Below are 18,946 nucleotides of genomic sequence, written 5' to 3'. Positions count from 1 at the left end.
ACCCTATGCTCATCCCAACAAATGCCCTCCTTAATGCTCATCACCTATTTAGCCCCGCCCCCCCCATCTCCCCTCCTGCAACCCAAAGGTTGTTCTCTGTATTTGAGTCTCTTATGGTTTGCCTCCCTGGTTTGTTTTTCAATGTATTTATTTTGTGTGTGCACCTCACAAGTGGCGGAGGGGCAGAGAGAAAGGGTGACAGAGGATCAGAAGGAGCGCTGTACTGACAGCAGAGAGCACAATGCAGGGCTTGAACTTGGAAACCGCCATATCATGACCTGAGCTGAAGTTGGAGCCTTAACCAACTGAGCCACGCAGGCGCTCCTTTTGTTTGTTAACTTATAAAAAAAATTTTTTTAATGTTTGTTCATTTTTAAGAGACAGAGGGTGAGTGGGGGAGGAGCAGAGAGAGGGAGACACACAATCTGAAGTAGGCTCCAGGCTCTGAGCTGTCAGTACAGAGCCCGCCATGGGGCTCAAACCCACAAACCGTGAGATCATGACCTGAGCCGAAGTTGGACGCTCAACCGACTTAGCCACCCAGGCAACCCCAGGCACCCCAGCCGGTTTTGTTTCTTAAATTCCACATGAGTGAAGTCCTATGATATTTATCTTTCTCTAACTGACTTATTTCGTTTAGCATAATACACTCTAGTTCCACCCATGTTGTTGCAAATGGCAAGATTTCATTCTTTTTGACCCCGAGTAGTATTCCATTGTATTTATATACCACAGCTTCTTTATCCATTCATCCATCAGTGGACATTTGGGCTCTTTCCATACTTTGGCTATTGTTGATAGTGCTGCTATAAACATTGGGGTGCATGTGCCCCTTTGAAACAGCATACCTGTATCCCTTGGGTAAATACCTAGTGGTGCAATCGCTGGGTCGTGGGGTAGTTCTATTTTTAATTTTTTGAGGAACCTCCATACTGTTTTCCAGAGTCGCTGCACCAGCTTGCATTCCCACTAGCAATACAAAAGTGTTCCCTTTCCTCCACATCCTTGCCAACATCTGTTGTTGCCTGAGTTTTTAATTTTAGCCATTCTGACAGATGTGAGGTGGTATCATTGTGGTTTTGATTTGTATTTCCCTAATGATGAGTGATGTAGAGCATCTTTTCATGTGCTCTTAGCCATCTTGATGTCTTTGGAAAAGTGTCTATTCGTGTCTTTTGGCCATTTCTTCACTGGATTGTTTGTATTTTGGGTGTTAAGTTTGATAAGTTCTTTATAGATTTTGTATACTAACCTTTTATCTGATATGTCATTTCAAATATCTTCTCCTATTCCATTGGTTGCTTTTTAGTTTGTTGTTGATCGTTTCCTTTGCTTTGCAGAAAGAAGCTTTTTATCTTGATGAGCTCCCAATAGTTCATTTTTGCCTTTGTTTCCCTTGCCTCCGGAGGCACATCTAGTAAGAAGTTGGTGCAGCCAAGGTCAAAGAGGTTGTTGCCTGTTTTCTCCTCTAGGGTTTTGATGGTTTCCTGTCTTACATTTACGTCTTTCTCCATTTTGAATTTATTTGTGTGTGTGGTGTAATAAAGTGGTTGTATCATTCTTCTTCACGTTTCGTCCAGTTCTCCCAGCACCATTTGCTGAAGAGACTGTCTTTTTTCCATTGGATACTCTTTCCTGCTTTATCAGAGATTAGTTGGCCATACATTTGTGGGTCCGTTTCTGGGTTCTCTATTCTGTTCCATTGATCTATGTGTCTGTTTTTGTGCCAGCACCATACTGTCTTGATCATTACAGTTTTGTAATACAGTTTGAAGTCCGGAATTATGATGCCCCCAGCTTTGGTGTTCTTTTTCAGTGTATTACATTGGCTATTCAGGGCCTTTTCTGAATTTTAGAATTGTTTGTTCTAGTTCTGTAAAGAATGCTGGTGTTATTTTGATAGGGATTGCGCTGAATGTGTAGATTGCTTTGGGTAGTATTGACATTTTAACAGTATTCCTCCAGTCTATGAACATGGAATGTTTTTTCATTTCTTTGTGTCTTCTTCAGTTTCTTTCATAGGCTTTCTATAGTTTTCTGCATACAGATCTTTTACACCTTTGGTTAGGTTTATTCCTAGGTATTTATGGTTTTCGGTGCAGTTGTAAGTGGGATCGATTCCTTGGTTTTTCTTTCTGCTGCTTCATTATTGGTGTATAGAAATGCAACTGATTTCTGTACGTTGATTTTATATCCTGCAATGTTGCTGAATTCGTGTATCAGTTCTGGCAGTTTTGGGGTGGAGTCTTTTGGGCTTTCCATGTAGAGTATCATGTTGTCTGCAAAGAATGAAAATTTGACTTCTTCCTTGCCAATTTGGTTGACTTTTATTTCTTTGTGTTGTCTGATTGCTGAGACTTGTTCCAACACTATGTTGAACAACAGTGGTGAGAGTGGACATCCTTTCACATTCCTCACCTTAGGGGGAAAGCTCTCAGTTTTTCCCCATTGAGGATGATATTAGCGGTGAGTCTTTTGTTATGGTCTTTATGATCTTAAGTTATGTTCCTTCTATCCCTACTTTCTTGAGGCTTTTTATCAAGAAAGGATGCTGTATTTTGTCAAATGCTCTTTCTGCATCTATTGAGAGGATCATGTGTTTCTTATCTGTTCTTTTATTAATGCAATGTGTCACATTGATTGATTTGTGGATATTGAATCAGCCCTGCATCCCAAGAGTAAACCCCACTTGATCGTGATGAATAATTCTTTTAATGTGTTGTTGGATTTGGTTTGCTAGTATCTTGTTGAGAATTTTTGCATCTTTGTTCAGCAGGGAGATTTGTATGTAATTCTCTTTTTTAGTGGAGTCTTTGTCTGGTTTTGGAATCAAGGTAATGGTGGCCTCATAGAATGAGTTTGAAAGTTTTCCTTCCATTTCTAATTTTTGGAACAGCTTCAAAAGAATAGGTATTAACTCTTCTTTAAACATTTGTTAGAATTCCGCTGGGAAGCCATCTGGCCCTGGACTCTTGTTTGTTGGGAGATTTTTGATTACTGATTCAATTTTTTTTTTTTTACTGGTTATAGGTTAAAAACTATTTTAAAGGTTACTTATATTTTGAATCTTTGATAATTAGCCAGAATCTATCATTGAGTTAAGAAAAAAAAAAATGAGTATCTTGCTATGTACAAAACAAAAAATGTGAAGGGATAATTAGCAAAAAAAAAAAAAAAAAAAGATGAGAATATGTTAATAAATATGTTTTTTAAAAAAATGATTGCATTTCAATGAGTTTATCTAAGAACTGCAAATAATTCATCTAATCAGTATTGACCTAGAAATGATCTTTCTTCCATTGCCTTTTTGAGAAGCTGGAAGTCCCAGAAAATTAACTTCTTTCCTATTTAGCCCCTATAGAGAAAGAAAGATTAAAACATGTATGTACCCTTTTCCACCCCTATGCATCCTCAGAAAAGTTCGTATTAGCTGCCTATGTAAGAACATGTGTGTACCTTTTGTAAAAGTGGATATGACATGCAGGATTGACTGTTTTTGAGGGTCTATGATGATGTATTCATAGTGTCACAGGTCAGAATTATGGTCAGCCAGTGCTGCCCTAGAATCAGTCTAAAACACTACAAAAAAAAAGTCATCTCTGAGTTAATTACTTGTCTTATTTTCATTTCTATTGAGGGAGCCCCTTGAAAACCGGTACACTACCTTATTTTTATCCCATGAATGTTCAGTATACTTGGTTAAACACCTATGGTACATATACCTTAAAAAGAGGTGGCACCATTTGCAATGACATAGATCTAGCTAGAGAGTAAAATAAGCAAAGTCAGTCAGAGAAAGACAAATACCATATGATTTGACTTATATGTTGAATTTAAGAAACAAAACAAACAAGCAAAGGGCAAAAAGAAAGAGAGAGATAAACCAAGAAACAGACTCTTAACAATAGAGAACAAACCGACGGTTACTAGAAGGGATGTGGGGGGTGGGGGGTGAAACAGGTAATTGGGATTAAGGCGTGCACTTGTGATGATGAGCACTGGGTATTGTGTGGAAGTGTTGAATCACTGTATTGTACACTTGAAACAAATATTACACTGTATGTTAACTGGAATTTAAGTAAAAACTTTAAGGAGAGGGAGATGGGAATTAGAAGTGTGACTGCAGAGTGTTTGAAGCTGGTACCATGATGTACAATGTTGCAGTGCTGTCTGCTAATCTCAAACTAGAATATGTTAATTTTATTTACTATGTTAATACATTCTTAGGAGCACTATTTCCATTATAATTTTGATGAAGATTTTTTTTTGTCTTTGTCTTTTAGAAGACATGAATGGCGACTATAGAGGCAGAGGATTTGGACGAGGGAGGTTTCAAAGCTGGAAAAGAGGACGAGGTGGTGGGAGCTTCACAGGAAAATGGAGAGAGAGAGAACACAGACCTGACCTGAATAAAACCACGAGAAAGCATACTTCTGGTAGGGGAGGTCAAAGATTGCTCAATTTTTTTTCCTTCATGAAGGAAGCTATTTATGCTTGTCCTGCAGAGCAGTTTAACTTAAACTTCAGTCTTTGATTTGATGTTACTCCTTAAAGTAGTATTTAAGTATTAAGATCCAAAATTTTTACTGAAACCTATAACTTAACCTGTAACTACTAATATGATGTCAGTTTCTCATTATCAGAAGGAGAAGCAAATAGGAAAAAAAATATTCTATTTCTACTAACCTAGTGCTCGCTTCAGCAGCACATTACTATTTCTACTGACTTAGTATTCTATTTTTTTTAGAACAAACCTCACAGTCTTTGCTACTACAATCAACATTGGATCAGTTCATACCATATAAAGGCTGGAGGCTTTATTTCTCTGAAGGTAAAGTTACAAGTGTAAAGAGTATCACAGATTCTGTTTTCTTGTCACCGGATGTTACATCTCCTATTACTATAGTACATTTGGCTTACTGATAGATATCCCCTTCTTTAATTTTAGTTCACCCAAACAATTAAATCATGTTTATATTTAAAGAGTATTATGTTTAGAGTTTTGTATCAGTTAGGAAAGCAGAAGCCACAGTAGGTATTTCAAAAAGGGGACTTAATACAGTGAATTGAATATACAGTTGGAAGTCTAAAAAGACCAAAAGGGGGGTTGCTCCTGGGTGGCTGTTGGTTGAGCCTCTGACTGTTGATTTTGGCTCAGGTCATGATTCCAGGGTCATGGGATTGAGCCTGCATCGAGCTCCACACTGAGCCTGGAGCCTGCTTAGGTCTCTCTCTCTCTCTCTCTCTCTCTCTCTCTCTCTCTCAAATAAAAAAAATAAATAAAGAGCAAAATGGGAACACTGTGATAAGCCCTCAGATAATAGTAACTTCCAGAAGCAGCAACCATCCTTATGGCTGAGGGAATAAAAAGTAAGAAGTTCTGAGGTTGTCAGGATGTAGGGATTCAGAGGAAGAGCTGTTGCTTCAGGTGCTCAGGGGCACCCTGAAAAGCTGTGCTTGGATCTCCAAAGGGTACTCTTCACACCTGTGCTCAGACCACTGCAGCAAATGAAGCTGGTTGTTGCTGGTAACTCTGGTGGGAGGATGACACTATTGATGCTCAGAGCTGGAGGCTGGAAATTCTCTGCAGCTGGCAAGATGCTGAAAAGAATTAGAAACAAAAATAAAACCCTTCTTTCTTGCCACCTTCCAGTCTCTAACATGCCTCCAGTTGGCAGAATTTAAAGGAGTCTGGGCAGTGCACTGTGCAGATCTCAATCATAGCATCACAGAATAGAAAATAGAAGGGAGGGCTTAAAACGAAGAGAACCTACACAGGCTTGTGTAGAAACACACTTAAGGACTCTCCCTTTTATAGTCAAAAATATCAGTTAACATCATAGGTGTGGAGACTAGTCTTTTCTGTGTTCTTACAGTTTTTTTCTATATGTTATATCTCTTATGAATTATGGTTTATGTGTATGTATATGTGTGTGTATGTGTAAAGACATATATGTATATATGTGTATATATGTACATATATATGTATGTATATGTACATTTATATGTATATATATGTACTCATATATGTGTATGTATATATAGGTTTTTTTCCACTGGACTGTACTGCTTTGAGGGCAAGGATCTTCCCGCTACCAGGCACTCAGTATTCATTTGGTGAATGAATGAAGTGCTTTACAAATGTTTTTCTGTATTGAGAGTCTGTTTGTTTGGTTTTTTTTTCCTATCACATAGATATGTTTCTTAGGTGATGTGTCTTTTGTTGTTTTAGGATGCATTAGCTACCAACACCTACAATATTTCCCTAGTAGTTAGACCAGAACACCAGAAGTGATCTTTAGACTGGTCCTAAAGATGGAGTTCAGCAGATGCCTTAGATTTAACCATCTATACTTCCAAACTACTTCATTGTATTGTTTCTCTGTGGAAGACCAGTTTGAAAATGTTATGGAACTTTACAGTGTAAAAGTTTTGGGACCAGAGTGAAATAGCGGTCTGTCTACCCTAATGTCAGGAAGGGATTTGACATGTGGCATTTTGGACTTGTAGAATTTACTTTGCAAAGACTGATTGTCTTTAGCTCTGTTTCTGGGTAAGAATTTAATTCAGGTGTCTAGCTTTGGCTTTATTATAATTTTCATTTTAAGCTCTATTATGTAAGCTATTTGAACTACCAGGTCCTATTAAGCGCCAAAGGTTCAGTACAAAGATTCCCAGATAGTATTGGTGCTTTTAGAGAGAAACACTTCTTCTCTGCATTTAAGATTATGCAGACCTAAACTTGCTTTAGAATACTTAACTATTCCTATGTAAATATAATCAAAATGCAAAGTAATTGGAACAAGTCCTCTACCATGTGTACAATGTTTCTTCGTCTCATGAAAAATATGCCTGTATGTGTGTGATTATTAGTGCTAATGCCATATTTGTTGGATTAGTTTACAGCAGTAGCTCTCCTTTTATTGAGAAGATTCAAGCGTTTGAAAATTTTTTCACAAGGCGTATTGATTTATATGATAAGGTAAGATTCCTGTACAACAAAGCTACCAGTACACCTTTATGTGTTGTCTTCTTAAACGATGTGTTTGAGGTGCTAGTGATCAGTAGAGGCTGGAGCCAGACAGCTTTGATCTAGATCCCACCTCTGCCCCTTAGCTGCAGTGTGGACTTTGGTGTATTACTTACGTTCTTTGTACCTTAGTGTTCTCATCTATCAGTTGGTCATATAGTATTACTACCTACCACAAAGTGTTGTTAAGAGGCATAAGTAAATTAATATATTTTAAATACTATAACTGTGCTTGGCGCAAAGCTTATTATACTCATTGTTATCACAATATAAACATATGCTTTTTCAAAGTAATTGAATGTTTAGTTTTGATTGTTGACTTCAAAAAAGCCATCATTGTTTTCATGCCTTTAATATTTTATAGGATGAAATAGAAAGAAAGGGAAGTATTTTGGTGGATTTTAAAGAACTGACAAAAGACGATGAAATGACTAAACTGGTACCAACTATAGCAAATGAGTTAAGGGATACACCTGAGAAAACTTTGGCTTGCATGGGTCTGGCAATACATCAGGTAAATATTTTTGTGTTGACTTTTGTCAAAATTTTAAAGGAAGACTTTACAGTAACAGTACCTTCCCTAACAGGTAGTTTTTAGCCAACTAGAACTGAAGAATTTCAATCCTGTCCTGAAAGATAGCATTCATTCTATATACAACAGCTTATCTAAATATAACATTTATTTTAATTTACTTAAATTAGTTGAGTCTGTTAAAGATCATACAGGAATTGAAGAGCTCCTTGAAAAAAATCTCATAAGGAAGATAAGACAAGGGTCATGTTGTTATCAGTTATGAACTTGGAAAACAACCTCAGATTTAGGTTGTGTGGCATGGGGCAAGACTTAATCTCCCTGAGTGTCCCCATATATAAATGGAAAATAATATATATTGTGCCTGTTTTTCTCAGGGTCAGTTGACACAACATATGTGACAGTATTATTTAGGCTGACAAACAGATAAATGCTTCTAGGTAAAGAGTTGTAAATCTCAGAACAGGAACAGGTAAAATACTGGGTGCATTCAGAAAAAGTAAGACTATTGGGGAGGAATGGGAAGAGGTCAGAGGAAGACTTTGTAGAGATGCTAGGGTTATTATGGGTCTTAAAGGGGTTCTGAGAATTAGACATAGGCCAGAGGAGGTAATGGTATCCAGGCACAAGGAATAGTTAATTACAAAGATGTGTACATTGCTGGTAACCTGAGACACGAAACCTTGGTGTTGTCTTCAGACTCATCTCACTCATTAGTTCTCCATATCCAAGTCACCACATTCTTTCATTCCTATTTCTAAAACATCTCTTAAATCCATCTCTTTTCCACCCTTACTGGCCCTCCACCCTTCTTAAACCTTCATTATCTTTCCTAAATTGTTGCTATACTGGTGAAACATGATCTGTCTTCGGAAACTGGTGACTTCTTCCAAGTGAAATCCAAATCCTTTACATGGCGTTGAAGGCCTTCCATGATGTGGTTCATCTTCCTCCTCCACTTTCACTTACTACCCATTAAGCTAAGCTGAGCTCTCCCCAGAATTCTTTCAATACTCTGACCTCTTGCACATGCCGTCCCTTAACCATGGAATGCCCCTTGCATTGCATCCAGATTTTGGGGCCTAACTCCATTGTCTCTCATGTAAACCTTTCTCAGGACTGTTTTTCAAAACTTGCATAGTATTTGTCTCTAAATATTTATGGTCTTTATAACAATTAGAGCTATAGATGTGCATCTCATTTTCACTCTTAGATTGTCAGCATACTGCTTTGTACACAAGAGGATATTAAATATTTAATATCAAATGTCAAGGGAGTGGGTATTAGATATTTCAAAAGTCATCTTTATTTTCTCTATCTTAAGTAATCACTGAATATAGAGAAGTATGAAATATGTATTCACCAGAGCCTGTCCAGGCAGTAATAGCTTTGGAGACTACTGTAAGGACTTTTAATATTAAGCTTACTTTGGACAGAAAGTAGCAGACAGGGATGCTGGAGTTTTCCAGTCCAGGGATGACAAAATCCCAGGTAAAACATAATCCACTATAAAATAAGTAGTCATAATTAAATATCAGAGTTTAAAAATAAATTAATGTTTATTTTTGAGAGAGAGACAGAGCACAAGCAGGGGAGGGGCAGAAAGAGAGGGAGACACAGAATCCAAAGCAGGCTCTGAGCTGTCAGCACAGAGCCTGACGTGGGTCTCAAAGCCACAAAGCATGAGATCATGACCTGAGCTGAAGTCGGATGCTTAACTGAACAAGCCACCCAGGCACCCCTTAAATATCAGAGTTTTAAAGGGCTATTAGAGTTCTGTTAATATTCTGTTCTGAACTGTTTATATTCATAAACTTCACATTTCTATAAAAGAGTTCTACTTCAAGAGTGTATTTTGTTTTCCAACTGTTTAGGTATTAACTAGGGACCTTGAAAGGCATGCAGCTGAATTACAAGCCCAAGAAGGATTGTCTAGGGATGGGGAAACAATGGTAAATGTGCCACACATCCATGCAAGGTAAGGATTTACCGGTATTAAAGTATTATTTAGAATCTGGCATGTAAGACTGTTTGAGATTGGAAACCTCATTTTATAAAACCAGAGAAATCAGTAAAAAAGGTTGAATTCTGTGCTATCTTATTGATTATCAAACCCAAGTAAACTCACTCAGAATTCTTCAAAGAGGTCATGACAAAAATAAATTTCCCTGCCCAAATAAGGTGATTTCCCAACCTGTACATTCCTGTAAAAATTGATTTTGGATGTATACTTATCAAGATGCTGCTATTTAAATTAATAATCTATGTAATACAGTAAATGGTGTGATTGTATTTTGTTGAAGTTACTAGGTTTCTACTAGACACAGAACAAATGGAATTCTGTTTTTCTTTAATTCATCTTTATTTAAGATTTAAAATTCTCATTAGAAGAGCTGAATAAGGTAATCACTAGGGTTTTTCTTTTTCAGAATTTATAGAAGATACTTTGTAACAGTTCTTGAAAAAGAAGAAACTCAAGTCACTTTTTTTGTTGCCAAAATTTTCCTTTTGACAGTAGTTTTTTCCTTTTTCCCTTAGAGAACAGCCAGTGGGACTAGAAGAAACGGGAACATTTAGCATTTTTTAATCTTTAAGAATGATTTAATTCTTCTGAAATTACTGGTCTGTAGGGATGCTATGGTTGGAGAATTCCACAGTTGCTCCTAAAAGGAAGTTGTGAAGATACAGATAACTTCCACTATTGGCTTATTGTAAATTCATAGATAAATACATTCTTGTTTTTGTTTTTAGGGTCTATAACTATGAGCCCTTGACACAGCTCAAGAATGTCCGAGCAAATTACTATGGAAAATATATCGCTCTGCGAGGGACAGTGGTTCGTGTCAGTAACATAAAGCCTCTGTGCACTAAGATGGCTTTTCTTTGTGCTGCATGTGGAGAAGTTCAGGGTTTTCCTCTTCCAGATGGAAAATATAATCTTCCCACAAAGGTAATATGTTATTTACCTACTTAATTATGTATCTTGGTAGAGAAGGCAAATCAGTTTACAGAAAACATTTCCCAGTGTTTCTGAGCACAGAGCTTATTCTTACTTATTTTCAGTTTTTAAATTATGAAATACTTCAGGGTACAGAAAATAAATCAATAAAGCATTCCTCTAATCATCACCCAGAATTTTACATATTGCCGGCTCCAGTTATATTTTTAAAGATCTAAAGCATTATGGATGTGATTAGTGTCTCTTTTGTGCCCCCTGGCTTCTACAATTCCCAGAGACAGTCATTGTCCTGAAGTTAATGTGTATCCTTTCCATTCATATTTTTATATTTTGACTTAATAGGTTTGACAATGATGTGTTCCTTTTATCTTTATTGACTTTAGACTATAGATTTTAAAGCCATAGAAAAGTCGAGAGAATAATATCTATAGAGCCACCATTATGAGTTGACAGATATTAGTGTTTTGTGATTTAAGCTTAATTTTTTAAGCATAAAATACTAAGTATTAGAGTTAAAATTGAAATCTCCCTATTGCCCTCCCCAGTTCCATTCACTTTTTTCATCCTTAGAGGCAGCCACTCTTTGGAAATTGGCATAAATTCTTCAAATCTGCATTCTTTTACCTAACAATATGTGTAAGGTTTGTTTTGTGTGTGTTTATGTGAATGGTATATTGAATGTAACATTCTGCAACTTTTTTTTCACTTAGTTATTTTGGAGTTTACCTATCTTAACACATACCTAATTCTTTTATCTTTACCGTTGTGGAGTACCCCATTGAATGAATAGCGATTGTTTATCCATTCTCCTGGTGGACGTTTGTGTTGCTTCCGGTTTTTTACAACTACATACGATGCTGCAGAAAACATTCTTGTACATATCTCTGTAGCAGAGGAATTTCTCAGTTCTGGGATAAGCTTATTGTTAACTATTAGAGGTTGCCAAACAACTTGTCAGAGTGTTGGTCCCAGTTTACACCTCTACTGGAGTGTTAAACAATTACCATTTCTCTGTATTTTCACTAACACTTGGTATTATTAGCCTTTTTAAATGTTGTCATTCTGGTGGGGTAAATGGTATTTCATTTTTAATATGAATTTCTACTATTTCTGTTACAGTTGAACATCTTTTCACATCTTTATTGGCCATTCAGTTTCCTTCTTTATTGAATTTTCTGTTTATGTTTTCTGCTTATTTTTCTGTTTATACTATTGGTAAGAGTTTTTTATTAATTCTAGAAAATAATCTTTGATTATATACATTATAGATATCTTCTCCCAGTATTTGGTTTATCTTTTAACTTTGTGGTATATTTTTTGTTCTATAGTTTTAAATTTTGACAGGGCTAAAGTGATTGTTTTTTTTCCCTTATGACTTTTACTTTTTATGCCCTTCTTAAAAAGGCATTCTTCACTCGAGCATTATCAACATTTCTCTTACATTCCCTTTTAATACTTTTAGGTCATATTTTTTATATTTAGATTTTTGTTCATCAGGAATTTAATCTTGGGAATGGCATAAAGCTAAGGATCTAATTTTATTCTTTTAGGTGAAAAGCCAGTTGTCACCATTTATTAATTAAGCCCTCTATTCCTACTGACGTGTATTGCTGCTTCTGTGGTTCACTGTGCTTTTATAGACATGTGACTCTTTCATTTCACTGGTCCTATCCCAGCTCTATACAATCTTACTTATGCTGATCTCATTAAAACTTTTGATAAGGCAGGGAGACTTACCATACCTATTCTTATTTTCCAGGGTTGCCTCTACCAACCTTGGACTTTAATAAATTTAACATTTATTACATTTTTACACAAATTGAAATTTGTAGGATTTTCTTCTTTTACAAGAAGAACAAGATGTGTTAGATTCAGCTATTGGTTCTTTTTTAAAATATATTTTCTTAATATTTATTTATTTATTTATTTATTTAGGTGGGGGGCATGTGCATGGGGAAAGGACGCACAGAGAGAGAGAGAGAGAGAGAGGGAGAGAATGAATGCCAAGCAGGCTCTGTGCTGTCAGTGCAGAGCCATAAATGGGGTTTGATCTCACGAATGATACAATCATGGCCTGAGCTGAAATCAGGAGTTGATTGCTTAACCAAATGAGTCACCCAGGCACCCCTCAGCTATTGGTTCTGGGTAATCAGTGGTGTTGGTAAATGGGTGTCACCTACTATTTGTCTGGGCTTAAGGTTCAGGCTCTGCCTTTAGCTCTTAGGCCAAAATTTAAATGCTGATTTACTGGATATTTACCGTACACCATGTTTGGTCAAGATACTTCCATGCCCTCTAGTATCGTGGGTGGTAATGCTGACCTGTAGGATGAGTGCTAGTGTGAAGAGGTTCTGCTTGTGTCTGAACTTTGGTGAACTGAAGCACTCAGAAAAATTATTGTTCCAGGAGATCCCTGTTTCAGTCACTATTACTGCATAACAAATCCCCCTAAAACTTAGTGGCTTAAAATAACAGCAGTCATTTAATTACTTCTCATGGTTTCTGTCAGTTCGAAAACTTAGTGGCTTAAAATAACAACAGTCATTTAATTACTTCTCATGGTTTCTGTCAGTTCGAAGTTCAGAAGAACTGCTTGGCTGGGTAGTTCTGCCCCTGGGTCTCTTATGGAGTTGTAGTCCAATGGTGGCTGGAGCTGAACAGCAAGGGGCTGCAGTGGCTGGGGGCTGGGGTAGTTGGGGGCTGGCTGGGCATCTCTCCTCCAAGTGGTCTCTCCGGGCTGGTTTTGGTTTCTCACACAAAGTATGACAGCTTGGGATACTCATTCTGCACACATGGCTGCTGACAGCTTCAAGAGACAGACATCTAGCTCTCAGGAAGAAATGGCTTTGGCTCTTTTGAGCTAGCCTTAGAAGTCAGGCAGCATCACTTCTATCACATTCTGTTGGTTACAAAGTGAGTCATAAGCCTGTCCAGATTCCAAAAAGGGGATATTAGACTCCATCTCTTGATGGGGGAGTGGTAAGGTTCTAGAAAGGCTCTTGGGGAGATATTGTTGCAGTCATATTTGGAACTGGCCAATCTGTGGCACGATCTGTGAATTTATAAATGCATCTTGGGGTCCAAATAGCCAACAACTGACTTATAAAAACTTGAACACAACTCACATGGTGAAGACTGCCTTTGTGATACAATAAACATTATATAAACAGAGCACAAGGAAGTGAGATAGGAGATCTAGGGATTAAGGAAGACCTAGGAAGCCTTTGGAAAAGGGGAGGATTAGGGCTGGGTACGTGGGACTGCATGTGAGAGGGCATTCAAAGATCAGGAGGCTACATGGGCACAAAGGAAGGAAGGAAGGAATGCTTAGTGTGAGAGGCTTGTGAGGAGCCTTGCACACCCACAGTGGAAAGAATAAGAGCAGTAATCAAGAGGGACCAGCTGCAAAAGTACCTCAAAAGCTTGTGGTACAGAATTGATACAGAAGGAAATAGAAAGTCATTAAGCTCTCAGTGCATTTTACTTTAACACCATCCTGAGACCAACTTAAAACAATGTTAAATGAAGCATTTTAACTTGAATTCTCCTGAGATGTGATTGTAGTTTATTAAAATCTGGATGTGAATTAATCTTGTTGCAGTGTCCTGTGCCCATATGTCGAGGGAGGTCATTCACTGCTCTCCGTAGCTCTCCTCTCACGGTTACGATGGACTGGCAGTCAATCAAGTAAGCAATCAGACTATCAAATAAAACACAGGTTTTAGATCTCTCATACTGCCAAGTAAATCTATAATATTCCTGTATTGTACTGTGATTCTTATCTGTAGGCAGTGATACAATGTATAGTAAAAGATTTATTTCATTAAGAGTTTGTCTTGAAATGGTAATTGCCTTTATTTGAAATTTGTTGTATATCAGATTCCAGAAAGGATTTAAAGTGCAAGTATCATATCCTTTTGCTATTGAGCAATAGTTCATTTTGTTTCTCATTTATGTGATTCATTGAACTGGATGTAGGCCATCAAAGCTATATAATTTTCTTTCCATAATGAGCTATGAAAGAAGCATTGTTTAGAAATTTAAAATAAAGAATCCCTTAGAAATGGCATGTTTCATGTTCTCACTATCCATGACACATTTTACTATAGGTTTTTATTTTTAAGCTGTTTTTTGCAGGTTGTGTGTGTGTGTGTGTGTGTGTGTGTGTGTAGGGGGGTATATTTTTAACCCAATAATTTATTCTATTTTATCTGGCTGTAGTCCCATACATAACTCATCCCTTGAAGTCAGAGTGCTACCCAGGAAACCTGGCTAAAACAGGATAGAGATGGTTTTAAAAAAAAACTAAGAACCTAGAGAGAAGTGAGGTAGATTGCTACCAAGCCCTGTCCTAACTTTATCTCCTTCTGTTCTATAAAAACTAAGACCAATATGTACAATAATTAACTGTATACTATGCTGAGATCTTCACAAACACTCTTTTACAGTAGAAGAAAGGCTTAAAAATTTTTTTTTTACATTTTATTTTTTTAATGTTTGTTTATTTTTGAGAGAGACAGAATGTGAGCTGGGGAGGGGCAGAGAGAGAGAGGGAGACACAGAATCCAAAGCAGGCTCCAGGCTCTGAGCTGTCAGCACAGAGCCCGACGTGGGGCTCGAACCCACAAATTGTGAGATCATGACCTGAGCCAATGTCAGATACTTAACTGAATGAGCCACCCAGGCGCCTCTACATTTTATTTTTAAAAAGTTTAATTCCGGCATTGGTAACATACAGTGTTATATTAATTAGTTAGTATATATTAGTGATTGCTCGGTACTCATCACGAGAAGTGTGCTGTTAATCACCTTCACCTATTTCACCCATCCCCCAAATCCCCTCCCCTCTGATAGTCAACAGTTCTTTGGAGTTAAGAGTCTGGATTTGGGATTGTCCCTTTTTTTCTTTATTCATTCCCCTCCCAACCCCCCCCCCCCACCCCTGTATTCCACATATGTGTGGTATTTGTCTTTCTCTGATTGACTTATTTCACTTAGCATTATACTCTCTAGCTCCATCCATGCTGTTGCAAATGGCAAGAATTCATTCTTTTTTATGGCTGTATTTAAGACTCTTGAATGTGATCTTGTGCTCTTTCAGTGTACAGATGTGCAAAGAAAGTCTGTAGGACTTTCACCACTGAGGGGGTAATGAGGGCCTCAGAGGAGCTCTAAGGTTCATAATAGGATAGGTGCACACAAGATCCAGGGTAATTTAATTATTTGAACAAAGTCTCTTTGCTTTCTGGTAAAAATAGCAGACAAGAAAATAGGCTTAAATATTTTAATTAGGTTTGAATAATGATCTCTTGATATTAGGAAATCAAACTCAGAGAGGGATGCCATTTACATCCTTTTCTTGAATGTTTAAAAGTAAGATGTTGCTAAAGTTCATTTTGAATGAGTTATAGTAAAAATTTATTAGTATGATATTAACTTACATTATTGTTTTATTCTGTCAACATGTAGATCTATAAAATGACTATCTGCCCTAAGCTCTTCCTGCCATTAATAGTAAATTCAATTTCACTTTTTCTGAAACTTAGCTTGGGATGGCCATAAAGAATTAAATTATTGTTTCTGAGCTAGTCATTGAAATATCTGAATGAATCAAGGTGAAAGCCTTACAAAGGCCTTGCTATTGAAGCAGTCCCAGTTCTGGGGGTTTATCTGTTGAAAACAGTCACAGTATGTGAAGAAATAGCTTACTGAAAGTATGTTTTCACAGTGTTGATTTTTTTTTTAATAGGGAGCAGCCTAAACATCTGAAGAAAATATTATAAATAAGATGGTACAGAGGATTATTGTATAACCATTAACTATGATGTTGCAGGAGAATATTTTGAAATGACATCAAAAATGTTTACAGTGTTTTTAGTAATAAAGCAGGTCGCAGAATGTTATCTATTGTACATTACTGACTTTGTTTAAAAACATACACTGGTGAACTTTAGCCTCTACTACAAAGCTATAATCATCAAGACAGCGTAATATTGGCACAAAAACAGACACATAGACCAATGGAATAGAACAGAGACCCCAGAATTGGACCCACAAATGTATGGCCAACTAATCTTTGACAAAGCAGGAAAGAGTATCCAATGGAAAAAGGACAGTCTCTTTAACAAATGTTGCTGGGAGAACTGGACAGCAACATGCAGAAGAATGAAACTAGACCACTTTCTTACACCATTCACAAAAATAAACTCAAAATGGATGAAGGACCTGAATGTGAGACAGGAAACCATCAAAACCCTAGAGGAAAAGCAGGAAAAAACCTCTTTGACCTCAGCCACAGCAATTTCTTACTTGACACATCTCCAAAGGCAAAGGAATTAAAAGCAAAAATGAACTATTGGGACCTCAGCAAGATGAAAAGCTTCTGCACTGCAAAGGAAACAATCAACAAAACTAAAAGGCAAACAATGGAATGGGAAAAGATATTTGCAAATGACATATTGGATAAAGGGCTAGTATCCAAAATCTATAAAGAAATAACCAAAGTCCAAACCCAAAAAACAAATATTCCAGTGAAGAAATGGACAGCAGACATGAATAGACACTTTTCTAAAGAAGACATCCAGATGGCCAACAGACACATGAAAAGATGCTCAACGTCACTCCCCATCAGGGAAATACAAATCAAAACCACACTGAAATACCACTTCATGCCAGTCAGAGTGGCTAAAATGAACAAATCAGGAGACTACAGATGCTGGAGAGGATGTGGAGAAACAGGAACCCTCTTGCACTGTTGATGGGAATGCAAACTGGTGCAGCTGCTCTGGAAAACAGTGTGGACGTTCCTCAAAAAATTAAAAATAGATCTACCCTATTACCCACCAATAGCACTGCTAGGAATCTACCCAAGGGATACAGGAGTGCTGATGCATAAGGGCACTTGTACCCCAGTATTTATGGCAGCACTTTCAACAATAGCCAAATTATGGAAAGAGCCTAAATGTCCTTCAACTGATGAATGGATAAAGAAGATGTGGTTTATATATACAATGGAATACTACTTGGTAATGAGAGAGAATGAAATCTGGCCATTTGTAGCAATGTGGATAGAACTGGAGGATATTATGCTAAGTGAAGTAAGTCAGGCAGAGAAAGATACCACGTTTTCACTCATAAGTGGATCCTGAGAAACTTAACAGAACCATGGGGGCGTGGAAGGGGGGAAAATGTTACAGAGAGGGAGGGAGGCAAATCAAAAGAGACACTTAAATACAGAGAACAATCTGAGGGTTGATGGGGGGTGGGGGAGAGGGGAAAGTAGGTGATGGGCATTGAGGAGGGCACCTGTTGGGATGAGCACTGGGTGTTGTATGGAAACCAATTTGACAATAAATTTCATATATTAAGAAAAAAAAAGGAAACCAGTTTGACAATAAATTATATTTAATATAAAAAAAAACATACACTGGTGAGAAATACAAAACCATGTTGAGAGTATACTGTCTAGGAAGTAAGATTGGAGTAATTGTTATTTTCTTCTTTATGTTTATCTGTGTTTTAATAAGAAAAGTTTAAATGTCTAATTTTTTAGAGCAAGGCATCCTTAGCATGTTGTGTCATTCTGAGACTTCTCATTGCAGTCTGCTAGTGTTTGAGTGTGTATTGAGGGTGAAGGTGCAGGGTTGGTGGTGGTAAAGATGGAGGAAAATCCCAAGTAAGGGTCCTTGCTCTATTTTTATTAGGATCAGGAGGCTTACAAATGTGATGGGAGTGCACAAAGAGACAGTGAAATCATGGACACATGGGCGTGAGAGAAATGGGGTTTTGAAGATATGCGGTGTTAGGGGTTTGGGCTAATACAAAACAAAATCCTGGCACCAGGCAGAAGGTTGTTTACAGTAGATGTGAGGCCCCACCTCTGTTTACCTAAACTGGTCTAGGGGACAAGAAAGACAGAGCATGCTGCGTCAGGGTCAACAAGGCACCTCTCTTTAGCTAATTAGCTCCTCTCTGGGCATCTTGGCCCTGCAGCGGTCCATAGCCCTATTTACCAGTTTACCTAATTTGTTCCTTCCTTCCTGTGAAAGCAGCTTTCTGCTATTGTACTAAGTTGGGGGGGGGGGAGGCATTTCCACTCTGAACACCTAATCTTTTTAACTCATCCTCATCCTGAGATTCCCTATTCCTATACCTTTGTCCTATATTGGGACCTTTGCCCCGCTTTACCTATACTGGGGCCTTTGCCCGGTTTACCTAATCTTATTTACCTAAATTGTTTACTCAAACTTGGGTGTGTACATCCTATGGATTTCTAATTCTTTATGCCTTGTTAACCTATCAGTGCAAGCTCAGGGAATTCCTAAGCTTATTCCCCACAGTAAAAAGTAATGGTAAAAAGGGAATTTTAAAAGCAAGAGAAAACAAGACAGTTACATACAAAGGAAACCCCGTAAGGCTATCAGCT

General features: G+C 37.5%; 1 protein-coding gene across 4 annotated transcripts in view; it reads left to right on the top strand.

Moving 5' to 3' along the window:
- MCM8 (minichromosome maintenance 8 homologous recombination repair factor) overlaps positions 1 to 18,946 on the top strand; it is a 48,073-nt gene that overhangs the window by 1,241 nt on the left and 27,886 nt on the right. For all 4 annotated transcript variants that reach the window (XM_078444252.1, XM_078444253.1, XM_078444251.1 and 1 more), the window contains exons 2-8: positions 4,284 to 4,436; positions 4,748 to 4,831; positions 6,900 to 6,982; positions 7,395 to 7,544; positions 9,437 to 9,540; positions 10,314 to 10,512; positions 14,123 to 14,208. In XM_078444252.1, the coding sequence (XP_078300378.1) occupies positions 4,284 to 4,436; positions 4,748 to 4,831; positions 6,900 to 6,982; positions 7,395 to 7,544; positions 9,437 to 9,540; positions 10,314 to 10,512; positions 14,123 to 14,208 (859 nt within the window). The remainder of the gene's footprint in view (positions 1 to 4,283; positions 4,437 to 4,747; positions 4,832 to 6,899; positions 6,983 to 7,394; positions 7,545 to 9,436; positions 9,541 to 10,313; positions 10,513 to 14,122; positions 14,209 to 18,946) is intronic.

Source organism: Panthera onca, chromosome A3 (genome assembly GCF_046562875.1).
Source record: "Panthera onca isolate mPanOnc1 chromosome A3, mPanOnc1 haplotype 2, whole genome shotgun sequence".
NCBI classification, from domain to species: domain Eukaryota; kingdom Metazoa; phylum Chordata; class Mammalia; order Carnivora; family Felidae; genus Panthera; species Panthera onca.
The sequence above is the reverse complement of the archived record's forward strand: the minus strand, read 5'-3'. Positions and strand labels throughout refer to the sequence as shown.